This window comes from Raphanus sativus, chromosome 7 (assembly GCF_000801105.2).
Source record: "Raphanus sativus cultivar WK10039 chromosome 7, ASM80110v3, whole genome shotgun sequence".
Taxonomy (NCBI): domain Eukaryota; kingdom Viridiplantae; phylum Streptophyta; class Magnoliopsida; order Brassicales; family Brassicaceae; genus Raphanus; species Raphanus sativus.
In genome coordinates this window covers 24,669,235-24,688,329 of record NC_079517.1, presented here as the reverse complement: position 1 = coordinate 24,688,329, position 19,095 = coordinate 24,669,235, and the positions used below count along the sequence as shown (strand labels likewise).

At 41.2% G+C, this 19,095-nt stretch overlaps 1 protein-coding gene and 1 pseudogene across 1 annotated transcript; one reads left to right on the top strand and one right to left on the bottom strand.

Moving 5' to 3' along the window:
• The first annotated feature begins 1,130 nt into the window (after nucleotides 1–1,130).
• Nucleotides 1,131–2,190, top strand: LOC108815783 (kinase-interacting family protein-like). Its single transcript, XM_056990537.1, has one exon. It carries the CDS (start codon nucleotides 1,304–1,306, stop codon nucleotides 1,838–1,840), a length of 537 nt encoding a protein of 178 aa, XP_056846517.1. The 5' UTR covers nucleotides 1,131–1,303; the 3' UTR covers nucleotides 1,841–2,190.
• Nucleotides 2,191–7,476: 5,286 nt separating this feature from the next.
• LOC108815782 (probable metal-nicotianamine transporter YSL8) lies at nucleotides 7,477–8,544 on the bottom strand (annotated as a pseudogene).
• Nucleotides 8,545–19,095: the final 10,551 nt, after the last annotated feature.

Genomic DNA, 19,095 nt, shown 5'->3' with positions numbered 1-19,095 from the left:
AAAATAAATTTTGAAAACACAGTAAATTTTTTTTAAAAAATTAGAAAAATAAAATTTTACACTAATTAAAAAAAATAATAAGAAAAGAAAGTTGAAATACTAATAATATTTTTTAATTTATTCGATAGATATATAATGATTTCCAACATAATACATCTAACAAAACATTAAAATCATCACGTATTTCCCTTTCTTATTTTTAATTTCTATTATAATTAACTAATTTATTTATTTATGATCAACTAGATAATAAATAAATATAATTATTCTTTAATAATAACAACAACGTAAGTCATTCTGATTTTTAATATAAACTCTCGAATACAAAAAAAAAGATTCTTAGCTCTTATATCAGTTAGATATTAATTTTAGTCGAAAACACACATTCAAAATAAAAACAACCAATATATATTAGAAAAATGTATAGTAAAAACAATATAGATTGGCTGTCCTACATCATATGTTTACAGTTTTTAATAAAGATAAATAATAATACAGACTATTCAAACTAATAACTTAGATAAAAATAATTAAAATATGATAATAATCAAAATTAATAATTAAAATTATTGAGAACATGATAAATATATAAAATTATCAAATAATGGAGAATATGATAAATAAGTAAAACTATAAAATTTTGGAGGACGTGACACAGAAGAAAATTTTTTTTTTCAAATAATAGTATAAATAACATATTAAAAACACAAATAATAGTGAAAAGAACACTGTAAATAACTTTATTTTAAATCATAAAATAAGCTGCTTTAAATAAACACAAAATTTGTTACTCGCTGGAACTAATCAAACAATTTTTTTTTTGTAATCAAACAATGCTGTAGTTTTATATATGTTACAAAATATATAATAGGATAATCCGCGCGTAGCGCGGACAAAGATCTAGTTATATCTGAAAGCACAAAATAATTATTTACAATACACCAAAAAATATTAAACAATCTAAAATATATCCAGAACATTAATGCGAACATTTACAATGCACTAAAATTTATATGTGAAATAATTTTTTTTAAATATATAAATATTTAAACTATTGAATTTAAGAAAAATATATTTGAACGTAAAAATGTAAATTAAAACTGTTTAAAACTGTAAAAATTTAAATTGATATTACTGCATCTTACCTTTTCTGGATATTTATGGCAATTAGGTCCAATTAATATCATCATCTCACTGATTTATGCCTTCTGCTTATTCTTTCTTTTATAGTTTCCAAACATGTGGGATTTTGACTTTTCTTGAAGCTTCCCCCACATTCTCTGTTTTCCTCTAAACAACATCCATGGATACCTCTCTTCCACAATTGCTTTCTCTCTCTGGTACACTTATTCAAATTCTCTTTATGTGTGTGTGTGATTATATATCTCTCTATGTAATGTTCAATTTATTTTCGTATGTTGTTGTTAAAATGAACACAGAGATTGAGTCTCGGATGCAAGTAATGCGCATCTCTGCTCTTGAAGATAACCAAACCGGTGAAACTTTCTCTCAGCGTGCTGAATGGTTTTACCAGAGACGTCCTCTCCTTCTCTCACTCTGTCAAGATCTCTCTGACGGTTACGCCACTCTCTTGAACCGTTACAACCAAGCCAAACAACAAAACCCTAAACCTGTTTCTCATGACAATGATACAGACATCAGTTCTGAAGTTGAGAGCATCTTGTCTTTTGAACAGACGCAGATCACAGCTTGTGATAAGCAGAACGTTGACGAGTTAGTCTCGCAGCTCGTGACCGCAAACTTGGAAAGAGATATGGCGCAGGAAGAGTTGCTTCGCGGTGAACAAAATTTCAGAGAAGCTTTTGAACTTCTCACTTAATTTGACCGCCAAGTGTATGCGCTGCAGTCATCGAGAGAGTCTAGTGTTTATGAAAATGTATCCTCACCGAGCTGCTTTGGGTTGGATAAGAGCAAGAGAAAGAGCAAGAAGAGAAAGATGAGTTAAACAAGAAGTGAAGCAGGAGAGAAAAAGAGGAAATCCAAGTGGTTGAAGAGACTTAACCCGTTTGTCAAATGCAGCGTTAGCCCACTCCATCAATAAAAACTAGTTTACTCTTTACAATTGATTTTTTTTTTTTGCATATTTTCCTAATAATAATGTATGCTTATGTTCTACTTGCCTTGTAAACATAGCGGTGTGTTCTTGTTTTCTGAACCGTAGTAGACAGTAGTGCAGCTCAATACTCTTCTCATTTAACTTGTTTGGTTGATTGATGCAGCGTAGCATCCTGTTTCCTTTTTACTTTAGGTTTCTTATTGCCTTTTATTTTGCATTCCTTTTTTCATGTCGGTGTTGTTTTTCCTTTATTCTTTTGGTTTTAGTATTTTCAATACCTATATATATTGATCTCTTGGCTTGTAAGAGAGATAACTTTTGATCATTGAATTTTAATAAACTCAGAGCTTTTGTTTTATACAAACTCTTGAATCCTTGTTTCTGGTTAATCCTTGAGGATTCAACAGACTTAAGAAGGCTTAGCTAACGGGTATTCGAAGAATCAACGTTACCTTTGCATTATCGGTTACTAGACGGCACTTCCGCTCCGTCAATTGGTATCAGAGACTTGGAACATCGATTCTTATCGTCGTTACGATCTTAACATGCCTCCCCGACCAGGAAAAGAACCAGCCAACGACTGGCTTCAATTCCAGCAATTCTTGGAAGACTTCCAGGAACACTTTCACGACAACCTTCGCCGTACAATGGCGGATGCAATTCAGAATGGAGTTCAGGCTGGTGTTCAAGCTGCCTTTGCAGCCAACGCAGCCAATCCAGCCAACAACGACGCAGCTCCCCAGCGTCAACACCGCCGCCGCAATCCTGCTTATGTAGACGAGGATGACGACACAGATGGAGAAAACCCGTTTGGTGATCATCTCAACCATCCACGACATCACCGTGATCGTGGTCATCAACATGGACACGCCGAGGATAATCGTTGGATGTCGGGTGTCAAACTCGAACTTCCTGAGTTTCACGGCGGTTCTCAACCAGAAGACCTCCTTGATTGGTTTGTCACTGTCGATGAATTCTTGGAGTTCAAAGATATACCAATCAATAAACAAGTTTCTCTGATCACAACTCGTTTTCGTGGTCACGCCGCTTCCTGGTGGAACCAACTTAAGCTCTCACGTTCTCGGCGCGGTAAAGAAAAAATAATACTATGGGACAAGCTTAAGAAACATATGAGGAAAACATTCATCCCATATAATTTTGAGCGTCTTTTGTTTCAAAAATTTCACAACATACGCCAGGGTTCGCGTTCTGTGGACGATTACTCTAATGAGTTCTACCAGTTGCTTACACGAGTGGATATTCACGACTCGGAAGATCAGCTCGTTGCTCGTTATATAGCTGGGCTACGTCCTCAACTCCAAAACATGCTCCACCAATTTGACCCGGGTTCTGTCTCTGAAGCACGACAGCGTGCCGTTCTGGTAGATCAACAAACCCGCCTTGGGTCCAACCAATGGCCCTCCAGTTCGCGAAACCGCAACTCCACTACCGATGATTCAAAACCATCTGCAGGTCGTGATTCAACAGCAGGGCCTCGAGCTACTCAACAACAAACCGAAGCCACTTCAGAGGCAGCCGAGACACGTCCTTCTCGACCTAATGCTCTGCGCTGTTTCACTTGTGGAGAAAGAGGTCATATACAGACAGCTTGTCCTCAAAAGGGTCGTCGCGGCTTAGTTGCTCATGAGAAAGACGCTATAGGTGACCCAATTTATGATACAGAGGAGGAAGATGTGGAAGAAGAACAAGTCAGTGGAGACACCGGAACTTTTCTAATGATCCGTCGCAACTGTTTAGCCCCCAAAACAGATGAAGCTTGGCTTAGAACTGCCTTGTTCAGCTCTACCTGCACCGTCAAAGGCAAGGTGTGTAGATTTGTGATTGACTCCGGATGCTCTGCAAACGTGGTGTCGGAGGAAGCTGTTCGAAAATTGGCTCTCAAGGCTGAACCTCATCCACATCCTTACCGATTACTGTGGATGCAGACAGGGGCCGAAGTATACGTTTCTAAACGGACGTTTCTTTCTCTCTCGATCGGGTCTTTCTACAAAGACGAGTTATACTGCGACATAGCACCCATGGATGTCTCTCATATTATCCTCGGACGACCATGGCAATATGATCGGGAAGTAATCCATAATGGCAAGACAAACACAAGTTCATTTATGTTTGAGGGTCGCAAGATCACCCTCCTCCCTTCACCAGACACGGAACCTGCAAAGAACGTCACCACTCCTCCAGCCGTGCCTAAACACAATTTGTTGGTCATCTCCAAATCACAGTTCGAGCAGGAACTATGCGAGGAACGACCATTATTTGCTTTGGTTGCGGTTACTCCAACTCCATCCCTTCCAGTTCTCTGTCCGCCAGCGTTTTCTTCATTAATACGAGAGTTTGAGGATCTCTTCCCAGACGAGTTACCTGCGGGTTTACCTCCGCTTCGGGATATTCAGCATCATATAGATCTCATTCCTAATGCCTCATTACCGAGCAGAGCTCACTATCGAATGAGTCCGGAGGAACACGAGGAACTGCGACGTCAAGTTGAGGAATTGCTGAGTAAAGGTTACGTGCGCGAGAGTATGAGCCCGTGTGCTGTTCCAGCGTTACTCATTCCTAAGAAAGACCGGTCGTGGCGTATGTGCGTGGACAGTCGTGCTATCAACAAGATTACAACACGCTATCGCTTCCCCATCCCTCGCCTTGATGATCTCTTGGATCAAATAGGAAAAGCATCCATCTTTACCAAATTAGATCTTAAGAGCGGTTACCACCAGATTCGAATTAGACCAGGTGACGAGTGGAAAACTGCGTTTAAGACGCGGGAAGGTCTTTTTGAATGGATGGTGATGCCTTTTGGATTATCCAATGCGCCCAGTACGTTCATGCGAGTGATGAATCAAGCCTTAAGGCCGTTCATTGGGCGTTTTGTGGTCGTCTACTTCGATGACATTCTTATTTTCAGTACGACATTAGCTGAACATTTGGAGCATCTGCGTGATGTTTTAATGGCATTACGAAAAGAAAAGCTCTTCATCGCCAAGCAGAAGTGTGAGTTCGGGGTGACGGAAGTATTGTTTCTTGGTTATGTGGTTTCTGCAGCAGGATTACGAGTTGATCCCCTTAAAGTCGAGGCCGTTGCTTCTTGGCCGACTCCTTCCACTATCACAGAGGTTCGCAGCTTCCACGGGCTTGCATCCTTCTATCGGAGATTTGTCCTTAACTTTAGTACTATCATGGCTCCGATTACAGACTGCATGAAGCAAACCTCGTTTTCATGGTCATCAGAAGCAGCTGCGGCATTTGAGATTATTAAAGCGAAACTCACCACTGCTCCTATTCTCGTCCTTCCAGATTTTGAGGCACTGTTTGAATTACATTGTGATGCTTCCAAGCTTGGTGTTGGAGCTGTGTTAAGTCAGCATGGTCGGCCTATTGCGTACTATAGTGAGAAGTTGGCTGGAGCTCGTGAACGTTACAGCACTTACGACGTCGAATTTTATGCTATTGTCCAGGCCGTCAAACATTGGCGTCACTATTTGGCACACAAAGAATTCATCTTGTATACCGATCATGTGGCTCTAAAATATCTTGGCACGCAAGACAAAATCTCTTCAAGGCATGCATCTTGGACAGCATACTTGCAGCAGTTTACTTTTGTCATCAAGCATCAATCTGGGAAATTAAATAAGGTCGCTGATGCTTTGAGCCGTCGCCATGCCTTGGTGTCGACTCTTTCTGTCTCTGTTCCAGGGTTTGAGATCTTTGCCACACTTTATGCAACAGACCAGTTCTTTGCGCCAATTTGGATGGATCTAACACATGCAGTCCGTTCAGATTATACACTGGTGGATGGGTTTATCTTCAAAAACAATCGACTGTGTGTCCCTGACTGCAGTCTGCGTCTTCAGCTTATTAAAGAATTGCATAATGAAGGTCATGTTGGTCGGGACAGGACTCTTAAGCTCGTTACAGATTCTTATTTTTGGCCCTCCTTACGTCGTGACGTCGAGAGGTTTGTGGCTCGTTGTACTACATGTCTTCGTGGTAAGGGTACAGCTACCAATGCTGGTCTTTATTTGCCATTACCGATACCTACTCAACCTTGGAGTGACATTAGCATGGATTTTGTGCTTGGTCTTCCCCGCACTCAGCGTGGTTTCGATTCAATCTTCGTGGTGGTTGATCGGTTTTCTAAGATGACTCACTTTATCCCTTGTAAGAAGACGACGGATGCCGTTCAGGTTGCCTTGCTTTTCTTTCGCGAAATATATAGATTACATGGCCTTCCTGTTTCTATTGTTTCTGATCGGGATTCTAGATTCATTAGCCATTTTTGGCGTTCGCTTTGGAAGTTGTTCAAGACAAGCTTAAACATGAGTTCCGCTTACCACCCACAAACTGATGGTCAAACGGAGGTAACCAATCGGAGCTTAGGCAACATGTTACGTTGCTTGGTGGGAGATAACGCACGGACTTGGGATTCGGTTTTGTGTCAAGCAGAGTTCGCTCACAACCACGCTAATAATAGAAGCCTCGGGTTCAGTCCCTTTCAGGTCGTCTATGGGGTGGTTCCTCGTGGACCTTTGTCATTAGCATCTCTTCCTCAACCGGGCGAGTTCCATGGAAGAGCTATGGACCTTGTCAACGAAATAACCAGCATTCATGCGAAAGCTCAAGACAATTTGCAGGGAACTGTTATCAAATACAAACGTGCTGCCGATAGACATAGACGTGAGGTAAACTTTGACGTTGGTGATTTTGTTTGGGCAGTTCTTACTAAGGAACGTTTTCCGGTGGGTCAGTACAATAAGTTAAAACCACGTAAGATTGGACCCGTCGAGATTATTGAGAAGCTCAATGCAAATGCATATCGTTTGGCGTTGCCTCCTCACATCCATACGGCCGATGTTTTTAACGTTAAACACCTCTTCAAGCATGAGCCCGATGATGTCCTACTGTCCGGATTCGTGGACGAATCTCTCATAGGGGGGGGGGGCTGATGCAGCGTAGCATCCTATTTCTTTTTTACTTTAGGTTTCTTATTGCCTTTTATTTTGCATTCCTTTTTTCATGTCGGTGTTGTTTTTCCTTTATTCTTTTGGTTTTAGTATTTTCAATACCTATATATATTGATCTCTTGGCTTGTAAGAGAGATAACTTTTGATCATTGAATTTTAATAAACTCAGAGCTTTTGTTTTATACAAACTCTTGAATCCTTGTTTCTGGTTAATCCTTGAGGATTCAACAGACTTAAGAAGGCTTAGCTAACGGGTATTCGAAGAATCAACGTTACCTTTGCATTATCGGTTACTAGACGGTACTTCCGCTCCGTCATTGATGCTCATTTACTTATACGTTGTGTTAGTGGAACGAGAGATTGCTACAAGACTGGCAATCACTTCACTGGCTAACCGTTAGTTAGAAAGTGTTCCGGCTATGGATTCATCATGTTTTGAAAAGTATATCTTCTCCTCTCCGAGCTATGTATAAAACATGCTTTAACTATGGGAAGAGGAACAAACCTTCCCCATCTGTTCCCAAGACCATCTTTAACTATGTTTATCAGTATGGCTACACCAAAAAACCCATAGCACAACACAAGGCTGTCTCTTGGAAGAGATGAAACACCTTCAACACCAATTTTGGCCATGCTTCTGTACACAGTTACAAACGGTGCAGGGAGAAACCAGACATCCCATTGCTTTTCCAATCATTTGGCTCACAAACATGGCCCTTGGAGACAACAGTGTTAAGTAACCTGTCTTGAAATCCTGCGTCAGGTCTGAAGCTGTTGATACTATGTTCATCATGACTCCACAAGCCGCTAAGCCAGCAAGAAGACCACCATGGTCTGAACCAGCCCATGCTCCGATCGTGAAGATGGAATGTTTCCCATAGGTTGATGCTAGTTACCAATCAGTCAGCCCGGCACATACGAATTGCAGGAAGCTAAGACTGGAGCAACGACATAAATGACTAGAATGTAGTACCATCTAAGCTGATCAGAGGGAGTATAGCTGTAGATACTGCAGCTATAACCACATATCCTTTACCAGCAAACCATGAAGGTATCTTGTCTTTAAGGAAGAATCTTGTTCTACGTTGGTCGTCATAAGATATCTTTGGAGTCAATGGGGAAGCAGGAGGCTCTTCTGAGGCTTTACCACGGATCTGCTTTAATAGTCCTGAAGGGGTTCTGCTCAACACCTTGCAAAAGTTGTATGCACCATCTCCTAGGATCATAGCAACAGCAATGAACACTTTGTACCGTTCATGCTGCTAGAGTCAACATTAGAAGGGAACCAATCTCCCTTTCTTGTTTCAGTAAGAGGCCACATAAGTCCCCAAGATAGAAATCCACCCAAAAGAACAGAGATATGTTGATTATGTATGGGCATATCATACCAACACCCACATATGTTGCTGAAAAATTAAAGTAGAACCTGTCAAGACAATAAACCAGCTTATGATTCAAAGACAGGACAATAAGCCAAACACAATGCTTCAGGTAATATCATAATCTGAGTCCAAAGGTAGGGAAGCTATTAAACCCACAGTTTTCACCTGCAGTAAAGAACCATTGAAAGAAACCCCACAAGAAGCTTAAGGAGAAGAATTTCCCAACACACTTACTCGCTCCTGACACACAGAGCCCAAGTCAATGAAAAGCTAGGAAAGTGAAAATCTCATACTTGGCTATTTTGGCTCCTTGAGGAGTATGAAAGCTGTTGATAAGATGAGCAGTTGCAGTGCCACTTGGGTATGTTAAGTTTTGACTGATTTTCTAAAGATAATAAGAAAGAGTTTTCTTATAATCTTTGAGCTCATTATCAAGCAATTAGAGACAATACATATCAGCTCTAGTTGTTTTTTAACTAACTCTGTCTTAAGACTGCTTTAGACAATTGGTCTAAAGACATAGGTAAGTAGTAAGTAAAGTAAGAAACTGTTTTTTCGTTTCAGTCTGTCTTAAGACTTATTTGAGCTTTTGGTCATTTTCTCCCTGTCCACCAAGCCATTAGTCGTTTCTTCCTTCCAGCATGCCTAAAAGCCAACCCATTTGGTCTTTGTCTAAAGCCCCTTTTGTCTTGGTCTAAAGACTTTTGGTAAGCCGTTTAGACTCTTTAAGCCGTTTGTATAGCTTTTCCCATCCAACAAAGTATTGTTCTAGACATTAGTTGTTTTTTCCATCTACCATGTTGATACGAGCAGTTTGTGATCTCGTAACCGGTGCCGTGATTACACGTGAACAAAAGAAAGATAAATAGCTAAGCTTTCTTTAACCCTAAGCTCTCTTGGAGATTAAGGTTAATTGTTGGAAGTTCCCTCTTTATTCATCATAGAGAACCATTATATAGGTTATGACATATCATAACCTAAATAAAAAAGGAAAATACTTATAAGTTTAATTAAAAGGAAAACACCTAAATCTTAATCTAACGTAAAACATAAACCATTAAAACCATAACTCTTGTTCTAAACCATATGTCATATCATTACTCCCCCCTCGACTAGGAGCTTGTCCTCAAGCTCCAGGTATGCCTCTAGCAGCTTCTCTTCTTCCTCCCACATATTCAGCAAACTCTTCTTCATTGAATGGTTCATCCTTTTGATCATCCCCGTCTGTGACAGGCATTATATGAAAAAGGACAGGGTTACAAACATGATCTCTAGTGTAGAGTTCATCGCAATTGAAACAAAGTCCTTTTGCTCGACGTTCTGCCATTTCTGCTACAGTCAGTTTCTTCCAATATTGTTTTTGTAGAGCATGTTTAGCTTCTTCCTTTCGGGTCTGATGAGCTTCTTTGTCATGCTCTTTCTTCTCTAGCATTTTTGGTGCAGTGTTTTGGACTAAATGTCCAAATAGTGGAGCCATATGTCCACCAAACGTTCTAGCTCGTTTATCACCATCAATCTTGTATTCATTGTCTCGAGCATATTCCATTGCTTCAAAAATTGTCTCTGGTCTAAGATACTCCACTTCTTTTCTCAAGTTATCGGTCAAACCGGCACATAACTGCCACAACTGTTGATCACCCGAGAGTCTTGTTTGTCGGCTTAAACATTCTTCAAACTGATTGCAGTACTCATCCACTGTTCCAGTGTGTCTAAGATTTGACAATTCTCCCACTGGGTTTACTGCATCTGCCTTTCCAAATCGACTTTTGCAGATCCTTTTAAACTCCTCCCATCCAAGCCTATGTGTAACCAATCGTCGCAAGTTGAGGTTCCAGTGGTACGCTTGTCCGGTTAAAACAAAAGTTGCTTGTCTAACTTTGGCATCATCACTGAATATTCTTTGGTCCGCAAAGAAGTCATCACTCTTTTGTAACCACTCCATAGCATCAGTTGTCCCATCAAATGGTGGAAATTCTATTTTGGCTGCTTTCACACATCTTCTTTCGAAGTTGTTGTTTCTTTCCTCACGAGTTTCGTAATATCCTCCATCCAACAACCCTTCCGAATTTCGAAAATCTCCAAAATTTGGATGAGAGTCGTGTGGTGCCGCTCCAATAGGTCTGACATTCCAGTCTCCTCCTCCATCAGCACGTTGATGTCCCCGCTCTCTGCCCACTGCCCTAGACGGCCAAGGACCCCCTGAGAAGCCATATTGATGTTCTTTCATCGTATTCTCTCTATTGAAGGGTAAGTTCTTTCTTGAGCTGGTTCCAACGACTTCGTTTTGTGTGGTAACCCCTTTACCTTTAATCCCACTCATTATTTGAACGTCTGTTAGTTCGTCGGCAGAGAACTTGACGGCTGATCTCTGCTCAGTGTTTGTGGTGTTCACCTTGGCGGCAAGTGCACCTCTTGGTTCTACCACGAGTTTCTCCAACAGCTTATCATGTTCATCCACTTTCGCTCTTGTTGATCGAACCTCCTCCGTTAGAGCCGCCAATTGTGCTAGTATACTATCGAGCTTGGCCTCCATAGAATCGTTTTGCTCTGATACCAAATTGATACGAGCCGTTTGTGATCTCGTAACCGGTGCCGAATGATACGCGTTACGGTATTACATACCATAGGAAGAAGAAGTAGTTTTCCATTAAAGCATGAAGAATAGAGTTTTGGTGTTTTTCCTTTAAAACGTTTTAAGTGAATTTCCATTCTTGAGTAGGGCTACGATTTGTAATAGTCTTATATAAAGACATCTAACTATCAATAAAAAATCATCTTCCAGCATTAACCTTATTCTCAAGAGAGACTAGGGTTAAAGGAAGCTTTGCAATCAAGTTATCTCTGTTCTTACCTTTAATCACGGCTCCAGTTACACGAGCGCAGTCGGCTCGTATCAATTTGGTATCTGAGCCGAACGATTCAATGGGAGATGATAGCAACATATTGAAGCAGCTCGCGAGCATGGTGGAAAAGATCGATGCAAAGTTGAGTTCGTTGACGGAAATAGTGGAGAGTCATACCGCCATTCTTGAAGCACGACCTTCAGCGCGGGATGACAAGAAGAAGGGAGTTCTTCAGGAACAAGGATCTGCAGTCAAATTCTCAACAGAGGAGCTGTCCGAAGTTGAAAATTTGAGTGGGATCAAGGGAAGTAAAGGGGTCTTGTTTCAAACAGTTGAAGCTGGTATCCCCCAGGCACCAATTCACTCGTGTAAGAACACCCTTGCTTATGGATGAGGCCAACAATATGGATTCTCCGGGGGACCATGGCCAAACCGAGCTGTAGGGAGAGAACGAGGGAATAGGAGAAAAGATGGAGGAGGAGACTGGAATGTCAGACCAATTGGAGCTGCACCACACGATTCATATCCAAATTTTCAAGACTATCGGAACTCAGAAGGGTTGATGGAGAGAGGGTATCACGACACCTATGAGGACAGAAGCAACAATTTCGAAAGAAGATGTGTGAAAGCAGCCAAAATAGAGTTTCCACCGTATGATGGGACCACCGATGCTATGGAATGGTTACAAAAGTGTGATGATTTCTTTGCTGATCAAAGGATATTCAGTGATGATGCGAAAGTGAGACACGCAACCTTTGTTTTAACAGGGCAAGCGTACCACTGGAACCTCAACTTGCGACGATTGGTAACGCATAGGCTGTCTTGGGAAGAGTTTAAAAAGACCTGCAAAAGTCGATTTGGAAAAGCAGATGCAGTAAACCCCGTCGGAGAATTATCAAATCTTAGACACACCGGAACAGTGGATGAGTACTGCAGTAAGTTTGAAGAATGTCTAAGCCGACAAACAAGGCTTTCGGGTGATCAACAACTATGGCAGTTCTGTGCGGGATTAACTGATAGTCTAAGGAAGGAGGTTGAGTACTTGAGACCAGAAACAATTTTTGAGGCAATGGAGTTCGCTCGTGATAACGAATATAAGATCGATAGTGACAAAAGGACCAGGACATTCGGGGGCCATCTAGCTCCGCCAACCAAAAACTATGGGCAAGGAGCAAGGCAGGAGAATCGTGACATCAAAACAACTCGACCATTGGCGCCAAAACCAGCTACGCCACCAAAGAAATTTTGGAAAAAATTGACAGCTGCGGAGATGGCTGAAAGAAAAGCCAATGGGCTTTGTTTCAATTGTGACGACCTTTACAATCCCGGGCACGTCTGTAGTCCGGCTTTATTTCATATTGTGATAGTGAGGGATGGAGAGAACCAAGATGATGAACTCGTAGACGATGAGGAACTTGAGATTTCACTAAATGCGATGAATGGGGAGCACACCGAGAGAACGTTTCAGGTTCAAGCGGACATAAACAAAGATGTTGGTTGGATTTTACTTGATACAGGAAGTACCCATAATTTTATTAAGAGTAGTCTGGTGGAGAAGCTAGGCATCCCAATGAATCGACGGCCAGGACGGTTTGTATCGCTTCCCGATGGGGGCAAGTGCCAAATTGCAGCTCTGTGTCATGGAGTATCAATGAACGTGCAAGGACACCGTTTCAAAGCCGACTGTTTTGCTATTCCCTTGACTGGGTTTGATGTGGTTCTTGGTATCCGCTGGTTAAACGCCTTGGGAAGAGTTGTATGGGACGGTCCGAACAAAACAGTTGAGTTTCAACACGGGCTGGAGAAGATAACATGGCACAGCGAAGCCATAACTCGGGGGAAGGGGGAGGCTTCTCTGCACGCCATTCGCGGCGACACTAGGCAGTTGGAGGATTGGTTCTCAGAAGATATGGACGAAGTATTTACGACACCCGGAGAGTATGACGTTTCCTTGTCTACTCAGGAACCTAGACTTTCTCAACAGATTTGGACCCTTAATGCGGATTCGGTACTAGATCAACTTGAACGAGTATTAAAGCAGTTCGATCAGGTGTTTGATAAACCTGTTAAACTTCCTCCAAAAAGAGATTGTGATCACAAGATTCGTCTCCTTCAAGGCTCCAACCCAGTGGCTGTAAGGCCCTATCGGTACCCGCACCTTCTAAAAGATGAGATAGAACGCCAGTGTGTGGAGATGCTCAGGAATGGAATAATACGTCCGAGTCATTCTCCATACTCCTCACCGGTGTTGCTAGTAAAGAAGTCAGATAAGACGTGGCGTTTTTGCATAGATTATCGAGAACTCAACAAGATCACAGTTAAGGATAAATTCCCAATTCCGGTAGTTGACGAGCTTCTTGACGAGTTATACGGAGCACGCTACTTTACCATACTGGATCTTGCAGCAGGATATCATCAGGTCCGCATGGCTGAGGAGGATGTGGAGAAAACAGCATTCAGAACACATCATGGTCATTACGAGTTTCTAGTCATGCCCTTCGGTCTTGCAAATGCCCCGTCTACTTTCCAAAGCCTTATGAATTCAGTGTTCCGGACAGTGCTTCGGAAATTTGTGTTAGTATTCTTCGATGACATTCTAATTTACAGTCGGACATGGGAGGACCACTTAAGGCATGTGCAGCAAGTGTTTGAGATATTATGAATACATGGATTGCTACTTAAGCGATCAAAGTGCTCGTTTGGAAAGACAGAAGTGGGATATCTAGGCCATGTGATCTCGAACGAGGGAGTTAAAGTCGATCAGTCAAAAATCGAGGCAATTACGAAGTGGCCTCTACCAAAGACAGTAAGAGCAGTGCGAGGATTTCTTGGGCTATCCGGGTATTACAGGAAATTCATTCAAGGATATGGAGTTATAGCTGCTCCCTTGACTAAACTGCTTAAGAAAATTGGATTCAGTTGGAATGAAGAAGCGGAAGAAGCTTTCTTAGCCTTAAAGAAATCGCTTTCTGAGTCTCCGGTTTTAGCACTTCCTGACTTCACAAGGGATTTTATTGTCGAATGTGATGCATCAGGAAGTGGCATCGGGGCAGTCTTGCAACAAGATGGACACCCGATAGCATTTTATAGTAGGAAGCTGGCAGAACGACACATGAAACTGGCTGCTTACGAAAGGGAATTGATTGGGTTGGCTAAAGCAATAATTCATTGGCGACCATATCTCTGGGGTCGACATTTTGTGATACGGACGGATCACTACAGTCTTAAGTTTCTATTGGAACAACGTCTATCAACTTCTCCGCAGATTCATTGGATCAGCAAATTACTTGGATTCGACTTTGGGGTAGAGTTTCGTTCGGGTATGACCAATAAGTTAGCTGATGCATTATCACGACGGAACGAGACCACGATAGACGAATCATGTGAGGTATATGCTCTACACAGCCCAGACAAAAGCATTCTCACAAGACTTCGTCAAGAAATCGATCAGAGTACAAAGCTCGGGGAATTGAGAGATAGGATCATTCGAGGCGAGGAGTCAACAATTTGGGAAGCTCGCAATGGTCTTATTTTTCGGAAGGGGCAAGCTTATATTGATGCCGACTCTGTTTTGGTTCAGGAAGTGGTTTCTAGCTTTCATAACTTTGGTCATGAAGGGGTGCAGAAAACGATGGATCGTATCCGGCGCGACTTCTACTGGAAAGGTTGGAAGAAGTCAGTTCAAGAATTCATAAGTAATTGCCAAGTTTGTCAACAAAATAAGTGGGAAACGCTGCAACCAGCAGGATTGATGCAGCCATTATCAGTACCAACGAGAATTTGGGCAGATATTTCAATGGACTTTGTCGAAGCATTGCCAAAAGTCTCGGGAAAAACAGTGATCCTCGTTGTCGTCGACCGGTTTTCAAAATATGCTCATTTTATCGCCTTAAGTCATCCCTATACAGCAGTCTCGGTCGCAGAGGCGTTCTTTCGCGATATTGTTCGCTTACATGGAATTCCAGAAACAATAGTTTCTGATCGGGACAAGGTTTTTCGCAGCATCTTTTGGAGAGAGTTGTTTAAACTTCTGGGCACTAACTTGTGTTTCACGACGGCTTACAGACCCCAGTCAGATGGGCAAACAGAAGTTGTTAACAGGACCCTTGAGATGTATCTACGATGTGTCACCGGCGACGTACCAAAGAAATGGCTAACGTGGCTTCCGTGGGTGGAGTATTGTTATAATACATCATTCCATACGAGTCTCAAAACCACACCATTTAAAATGGTTTATGGACGAGAACCACCCCGACTCTTGGATTATAATGCAGGGAGTTCTCAGGTGGAAGCGGTCGATGTTGCTTTAGAGAAACGAGATGAGTTCCTAGCCATGGCAAGAGAACGTTTGTTGGACGCTCAAAACAGAATGAAGACAGTATATGACAATCATCATCGGGCGTTGGAGTTCAAGGTTGGGGACTGGGTTTGGTTGAAGATTCAACCGTATAGACAGTTGACAGTAGCTCGGAAGTCTTTCAACAAACTGTCCCCCAAGTTTTATGGACCCTTTGAAGTTTTAGCTCGTATTGGCTCCGTCTCGTACCGGCTTCGTCTTCCGGAAACAACACAAATTCATGATGTGTTTCATGTTTCACTTCTTAAGGAACATAAAGGGGAACACCGAAAAGAAAATCCTAACTTACCACCGATTCTACAAGGACGAGTGATGCCACCAAAACCAATCAAGCTATTGAGAGCACGCATGCGCGGAGGAGCTCGTCAAATATTGGTTAAATGGACAGAGGATGAATCAACTAGCTCGACATGGGAAGACGCTGAGAAGTTATTGGAAGCATATCCAGAAATGGAGCTTGGGGACAAGCTCCTCGTCGAGGAGGGGAGTAATGATACGCGTTACGGTATTACATACCATATGAAGAAGAAGTAGTTTTCCATTAAAGCATGAAGAATAGAGTTTTGGTGTTTTTCCTTTAAAATGTTTTAAGTGAATTTCCATTCTTGAGTAGGGCTACGATTTGTAAGTCTTATATAAAGACATCTAACTATCAATAAAGAATCATCTTCCAGCATTAACCTTATTCTCAAGAGAGACTAGGGTTAAAGGAAGCTTTGCAATCAAGTTATCTCTGTTCTTACCTTTAATCATGGCTCCAGTTACACGAGCGCAGTCGGCTCGTATCATTCTCGTCCATAAACCATTTTAAATGGTGTGGTTTTGAGACTCGTATGGAATGATGTATTATAACAATACTGGAAGAAACTGACTGTAGCAGAAATGGCAGAACGTCAAGCAAAAGGACTTTGTTTCAATTGCGATGAACTCTACACTAGAGATCATGTTTGTAACCCTGTCCTTTTTCATATAATGCCTGTCACAGACGGGGATGATCAAAAGGATGAACCATTCAATGAAGAAGAGTTTGCTGAATATGTGGGAGGAAGAAGAGAAGCTGCTAGAGGCATACCTGGAGCTTGAGGACAAGCTCCTAGTCGAGGGGGGGAGTAATGATATGACATATGGTTTAGAACAAGAGTTATGGTTTTAATGGTTTATGTTTTACGTTAGATTAAGATTTAGGTGTTTTCCTTTTAATTAAACTTATAAGTATTTTTTTATTTATTTAGGTTATGATATGTCATAACCTATATAATGGTTCTCTATGATGAATAAAGAGGGAACTTCCAACAATTAACCTTAATCTCCAAGAGAGCTTAGGGTTAAAGGAAGCTTAGCTATTTATCTTTCTTTTGTTCACGTGTAATCACGGCACCAGTTACGAGATCACAAACGGCTCGTATCACATGTCTAAAAAAATCAGACTAGGTATGGGTCTTTGTCTAGAGAATTTTATAAGCCGTGGGTATTTAAAGTAAGTAAGGAAACCTTGCTTTTTCATTACATTCCTTGTCTTAACTCTTAAGACGTGTGTTGGTCGTTATTTACCACCCAACAAGTCTTCTTTAAGACTTTAGTCGTTTTTTCCATCCAAGGACTTTTTCTAAGCCTTGTGGTGACTATATGGAATATTGGAATATGTTTCCGATTCATAATCTTTGTCTAAAGAATTTCTTAACCCTCCGTTTACCCTCCATTCCATCCAAATAATCGAAAATTGATCCCATATAGTCTTTGTCTACAGACTTTCAATCCTATCTTAACACCTTTAAGCTGTGGTGTAAAGTCATGAACCTGCTTTCGATTCATATTTTACATTGACATATAATAATCTGTCTAAGCCGTGTGATTAAGTAATAACTTTTTCGATTTACAATAACCGTTGCCTTACTTTTTAAGCCGTCAGTCATTTTTCCATACAACAAAATCACAATCTTTGTCAAGAACTTTTGCCTTGTCACTTCTTTAAACCATTGACCTTCTTTTCATACATAAACTCCTTGGATCTTTTTTCTTCCATAAAGAACATATTTCGTTTCAGTCTAGGTTTAGGACCTAATTCCACAGAATTGGTCGTTCTTTCCATCCAATGAAAAAATAAACCACCTTATCTTAGGAGACCCTTTTCAGCAATTGGTCGTTCAATCCATCCATCTCACAGTCTTAGTATACCTGTGGTTGTCGAGCAGAAGTAGTTCTTTAAGCCTTGTAGTTCATAGTCTTTTTCTTGGACTTCTTTTGGCCGTTGGGTCCTTTTTTCTTCTTTCTTAGAAAAATAATTATTCTTCTTTCGAGTCAAGTAACATATATAATTCTCAGTTCAATGTCTTTTTACTTTGTAAGTTGTTTGATAAGCAACCAACAGCCACGTCAGCTCTTGTATTGGGTATCTATCATTACCCCCCGGTTCAAATAGAGCTTGTCCTCAAGCTCTGCAAAGTCTGGCTTTACCTAAAGCTCTGCAAGTGCTAGCTTCACCACGAGCTGTGAATAGAGCTGCTGCAACACCACACTGTCTGGGAACGCATCTTCTGGTTCTCCATCTGTGCCATATAGAAAAGAGACTGACTCGTTCTCTTTTTGTATTCAGTGTGTATTCATTGTCAATTCTAGACGTATCAGTTGTCTGCAGACTTTTACTGAGCAACTCTTTTATCTGGTCAGTGTCTTGATCTGTCATCATTAGCTGAACCTTTCTCCACTTGCGGAACACTTGTAATGGCCTCATCTCATCTGTAACAAACCAATCCCACCAACTGTATAAGCTGTGAGGAACTTGCTGCAGTGTCTTGTTTTTCCAGTAATGCCACACAGAAAAGTGGACTCTCCTTGCCATATTTCCCAAGTGACACAAAAAATAATTCGTGAACAAGCTGTCCAATCTCTCTTGTAAACATACCCTCTGTTTAAATTTGAACAAGCACGGCTTAGAAATGTTCTCCTCCACCTGATTTATGTCTGCAATATTTGTTTCACACAGCCCATATACGCAACTACTGCAGTTGTACCAGCATCAACACTAAAACCTCTTTCTACTCCTGATCCATATCCTCTTGGAAAGTAGCAAATGACCACCAGTTTTAACAGCACCAACTCTGATATAGTCAGGAACCTCTTGCCTATGTACGCTTGCTTCCTAGTCACAGCACCATCATGCTCTACCTCAGAATTATGACTTTCAGCTTCAACGTTCTCAAGGACCAAAAGCTTATTCTGTAGTAACTCCTTCACTTCTAAACTGTTGTTGAACTTGAACATCCATGATTTAGGGCATTTATTTTTCTTCCAATGCTCAAACACCACTTGTATCTCAGACTCAGCACTGTAACACAAACATGACTTCCAGTCTGAAAAAGTTTAATGAAACTATTGGATCGCTTCTTTCTGAATTTGAACCACCGACTTTTGGAAAATTTCTTCTGCTTTATCTCCGGACTTTCAGGCTTATCAT

Coding starts and splice junctions, on each gene's coding strand:
- LOC108815783 (XM_056990537.1), top strand. CDS start 1,304: ATGGATACCTCTCTTCCACAATTGCTTTCTCTCTCTGGTACACTTATT.